This window comes from Colias croceus, chromosome 16, assembly GCF_905220415.1.
Source record: "Colias croceus chromosome 16, ilColCroc2.1".
Classification (NCBI taxonomy): domain Eukaryota; kingdom Metazoa; phylum Arthropoda; class Insecta; order Lepidoptera; family Pieridae; genus Colias; species Colias croceus.
Genome location: NC_059552.1, coordinates 10,264,351 through 10,269,905, shown reverse-complemented (window position 1 = coordinate 10,269,905; position 5,555 = coordinate 10,264,351). Strand labels below are relative to the sequence as shown.

The window sequence follows — 5,555 nt, the reverse complement described above, 5'->3', positions numbered from 1 at the left end:
GTTTTCACTGTGACTCTATTAAATTTATTATCCATATATCATACCTAGTTGTAGAGAAAGGTTTTCATCAAAAATTCGTGCTTTAAACAACTCGAGTTAATAGCTATAAATAAATTTTAAGCTAAAAACCAGACAATATATGCAACAACTTAACCATTTACATCATATTTATTATGCCTGTCTAATAACAATTTATTTCAGCCCACAAGACACATTGATAACTCTTATCATTCACATTTTATTCTTATGTTACATATACGAGGAAAATTCACCACATTTGTCAATTTGATAGCTTATGATTCACACGACAGTATTCTCGTATGGAGATAATATAAGATTTATGTTTGATAATCTACCTACGTGTTTTGGTGTAATCCTACTAGTAATATTATAAATGCGAAAGTTTGTGAGGATGTGTGTGTGAGTGTGTGTGTTTGTTACTCTTTCACGCAAATACTACTGAACCATACTGAACCGATTACAATGAAATTTAGCACACATATAGAGGGTAACTTGCATTAACACATAGGATAGGTTTCATTCCGGAAATTCCACGGGAACGGGAACAATACTGGTTTTTTTTAAACGCGGGTGAAGCCGCAGGCGGAAAGCTAGTTATTTATATATATACACATTTTCTTCTTCACTAACTGAGCGATTGAATAAGATATTTATATTCCACTTACGTTAAAATGGACCAAAGAACTATATCTTAAATATACTAGCTAGCACAGCAGCAGCCAGCAGACTTTTTAGTTTTAAAGTAAACTTAGAAATTAAAGATTTTTAACGGAGTTTAAACGCGATTTATTTTTTATATTATATTCCCACACGTTCAAATGTATAATACTTGCATAAAATCGAACACTTTAAAGTAAACGTTCACCAAATAATCGTAACAATCAGATAAATTATTACCCATTCGTTCAAAAGCCCTTTCATAATGATTGAACTTTACATAATTATACAATGCGTAATTTACACATGAATACCCAACTATTTTATAGTTCGTTTTTAAAAGCACACATTACACACACAACGTAAATAATCAGATATCTAGACACATAACTCACACAGCCATATTTCATTCACATCGGATCGCAGTAAATTAAAGTGCAACTGTTTTACAATGCTTTATTACTTTTCGATAATATTTGACAGTGATAATGTTATTCATGTTTTGTTTTATGCGTTGATTTTGATAAAATCTCCATTTACACAAAATTCTCATTGTTACTCAAACTCAAACTCAAACTCAAACATTCATTTATTCAATTAGACTACTATTTAGTAGCACTTTCGAATCGTCATTACATAATTATTTTAACATTTACCACCGATTCGGAAAGCAGTGATCTATGGAGAAGAATCGGCAAGAAACTCCATAGTTGCTCTTTTAAAATCATGTAAATATTACAATATATGAAACTTATATCTAACTACATAATATGCCAATGAACTGTCTTGTGGTTTTTACGCGACAACCCTCCATGGGTTTTTATCGTCCATATATTCCTGAATACTGTAGTACGCTCTCTGAACTAATACATTTTTTATATAAGTTTTAAATTTAGAACTACTAAACTCTTTAATATTGTGAGGAATTCTATTGTAAAAGCGTATACCTTGACCCATAAATGAATTTTTAACTTTAGCTAATCGGAAAAATGGCATTTCAATTCTATTCTTGTTCCTTGTGCCATAATCGTGTCTATCTCCTACTCTTGCGTGTAAGTCGGCGTTTTTGTGTACATGCAAAATATTATTAAATATATACTGTGATGGTACAGTAAGGATACCAGTATTCTTAAAATGATCTCTTAGTGAATCCCGAGCACGTAAATTATATATAGAGCGAATGGCTCTTTTCTGTAAGATAAATATAGTTTCTATATCTGCAGCCCTGCCCCACAGTAGAATTCCATAGGACATAATGCTATGAAAGTAGCTGAAATAAACCAGTCTAGCCGTATCTTCATCGGTGAGTTGCCTTATTTTTCGGACTGCATATGCAGCTGAACTGAGCTTACCTGCAGCGGTTAGTTACTTTACTCCTCCGAAACGGCTGGACCGATTCTCATGTAATTTTGTATGCCTATTTTGTAGATCTGAAAATTAGCCAACATCTATTTTTCATACTCCTAAGTGATAGTTAGTTTTAGTAAAGATAACCCTATAGTTAACTCTCCATATAGTTAAAAAATATAAGACATAACGCACACATCATAGATACTACTTATGTATTTCGCAACAAGCAAAATTGGCCAAATTTATCACAAAGGTAGCCGAATATATTAGCGTCTGAATGTTGGTAACATCACAAAGTTGTGCGAATATCAGCGAACATTCGAGAAAGCCCGTATTATGCAAACAATGCCCACACGATGCCGATTCGACTCGAAAATATCACGAGCATGTTTGAAAAACGGAAATCGTCGGAGAAGCCGGCTAACGGTTTGTCCAAACATGAAAGACCCTTGACCGAGGGGAAAAAACCCTTTGCGGACTCTTTCAATCCTAGTAACATTACGGCGTCATTTTGAGTCGGCGGAATGGAATAATTTAATAGAGTCACGGCTTTTGAGCTCCGTAGTCCCGACGTTGGCCTTTTATACTGAGCGCTTGGAATGTGCGAACCACTTTTTATGGGTTGGGTTCCGTAGTTAGTGATAACTGTTCCAGGTTTAAAAATATTAATCCACAATATCAGGTGTGTAGCTTAATTAAAATCGTATCAAAAAATTTATACATAGACATTTTCAAACGTACGACGCACGTAACTTGATGATGAACAACCAAATACTAATAGCTTAATATTTTAATATTTAATAAATAATATTATGCTGAAGTAACATGATTGTTATTACCTACATGCAATCATCTTTATAGCTCGCAAATCTCTGTAACAGGCATCTATACTAATATTATAAAGCTGAAGAGTTTGTTTGTTTGAACGCGCTAAACTCAGGAACTACTGGTCCGATTTAAAAAATTATTTCGGTGTTAGATAGCCCATTTATGGAGAACCATTACGCTAAGACCAACAGGAGCGAAGCCACGCGGGTGAAACCCCGAAGCGCGTCTTAAATAAAGGTTTAACATTAAAATAATGCTCTACGACTACAGCACTTCCTACTAAAGAATTTACATCTCACTTCATCCTATAGCTATCTCTATCCAGAGGAGAAATTGTAAAAACTAATCAAAAAATATTTGAGGCTTACATCATCCCTTTCATCCCTGTAGGCTGTAGCTAATTGAAAATGCCTGTTTGTTTTATCTTTTTTGATTACACGAATACACGTACTGGAATATAAATCCATTTCTGGGAATTAAAGATTTTCGTTATTTTGCGAAGACACTTTATGGTTTATGTTTTCACAGATTATAAATTTAATAGACCGGGATCCCTCGCCCTTTTTCGTAAGTGATTACTAACAAGCTAATTTTTCGTCAGTAGCTTCATTTTGACGAGACGCCCAACATTAGCTAGTACAAAAATTTCGTAAGTGGTAGCTAACAGGGGTAATGAGAACATAATTTGTTGATTTAGTGGTTATCAAAAATTCATTACTAACTGGTTTTTTTATTTATAATTCTTATAATAATAATCTAAATTAGCCGAAAAAATATTTGTCCTACAAAATGCTAGGTTTGATCAACGAGGTCCCATTTTTGCAACATGTACTATTTACGAGGTCATGAAAAATTATTACTAACCAGCTGATTTTTTTTTTGTTGGTTAGTTAATAATTATATAATTTAACGCCCACATTGTCCTACACATTACGTGGAACGTTTTTCTAGTCCTAGACTCCTAAGTTGTCCATACCACAGGACCATTTTTTTTATTAGTAACTGTAGGACAAAAGTATCACGTGATACATTAGTGTGTTTTTTATCCGAATAAAACAATGTCCTACAAAAAAACTGGTATGCATCCGTAGTCCTACAATAATCGTAATTTTCCTTTTTCCTATGTGCAACATGAGGTAAAGTGAAAATATATTTATTGAAATAAATCAACTTTATTATGTAACATACATGAAAAAGTAGATATTTTTATATAAAAAAGTAATTAATTTTCATCTGACTCATCAGAAAAACATTCATCCTCACTACTGGCATCACTCTCCTCATCTTCATCAGTATCTTCTTCATTCTGATCTTCCGTGGTATCTAAATCTGTAATAATATGAAAAAATTAATTAATGTCGCCGAAAAATTAAAAACCAAATTTCAATAATATTAATAGGGTACCTTGCAATTGAGAAGATAATTCTTCAAAGGATGGGCTTTGAGGACCATCAAACCAATAATACTCGTATTTACCATCAATTATTGTCCATCCATAATTTTCAGGTACTTTATCTGTGGGGCACCGCATGTGTGCATTACACCATACATTGCTGATGAATACCGTTCTTTTAATTTGTTGCAACAATTCTTGTTTTGTTGGTGGCAAACTGGAAGGATCATATCCTATAATATTTTTTTTTAATACTTTTTCACTTCCACCTTTTGATCTATAGCCTTTTTCAAATAGTTCATACCGTCCTCTGTTGATATCATTTTTGGTTTTTAATGAGTACACTCTACATACATACTCTTCAATAATTCGAACTATTTCATTTGACGTTGTTAATACTGTATGATCACTTCGTAGGAGTTGAATAAAAGCCTCTTGAAAATTTTTATTTTTCTTAAAAATACTGAAAGGTCTTTTTTTTCCTTTACGGAAAAAAGCGGGATTGTAATCATTTCCTGTAAAAATATGGCATATAGCAAATGAACACGATAATTGATCTCCAAGCTTGGCATAAATTTCATTTATGTTCAGGTACATTTTTTTTTTATTTGTGCTTAAATTAATTATTACTTGTATTTCATCTTTTAAATACTTGAAATTAGCCAACATTATTATTGGTATATCAGAATCTGTACAATGTATCTGCACACGATAGTTACGATTAAATTGACAAACATGGTACACAATTTTGGTGTCAGCTTCTTCATGATAACAAGAAAGATTATAATCAATAATTCTTTTTATTTTATTATCACTAGACACCTCATAAGTGTAACATTGATCATAATTAAGTTTAACAGTCTTCCCTTCAATCAAGGTAAAAAATTCATCTCTTGTCCAATCTTCAATTAAAAATTCGACAAATTTTTCTTTAAAGTTGCTACTCCTCAATAATTTGCAGAAATCCGCAGGACGATTATTGTCTCTACGTATGACGTCATACTGTGTATCCTCTTCACCTCTCAGATCATGTTCAAAATCTTTGATACTGGGTTTTTTGTACTTGTCAAATATAATATGTACTTCTTTTTTATTATATGTAAGTATTTGTAATATATGTTTCGAGATTTTACCATATCTGTTTGGAACGTTTTTCAGCGTATGTAATAAATAAAATCCATCAATTAAGTGAATGTCTGCTTCTGGAGGATTTTCAATTTCGGTTTGATATTCTAGTAATTCTTTAATAATCACAGATTTAGGGGTCTTGCATATCGATCCATTAGTATGACAGAGTGAAAAAGGA

General features: G+C 32.4%; 1 protein-coding gene across 1 annotated transcript; it reads right to left on the bottom strand.

Moving 5' to 3' along the window:
• Positions 1–4,012: 4,012 nt before the first annotated feature.
• On the bottom strand, positions 4,013–5,309 carry LOC123698618. Its single transcript, XM_045645340.1, has 2 exons — positions 4,261–5,309; positions 4,013–4,185 (listed from the first exon to the last, which is right to left on the bottom strand). The coding sequence occupies exons 1-2, from the start codon at positions 4,916–4,918 to the stop codon at positions 4,079–4,081; spliced, it is 765 nt and encodes a 254-aa protein (XP_045501296.1). The 5' UTR covers positions 4,919–5,309; the 3' UTR covers positions 4,013–4,078.
• Between the last annotated feature and the right edge of the window lie 246 nt (positions 5,310–5,555).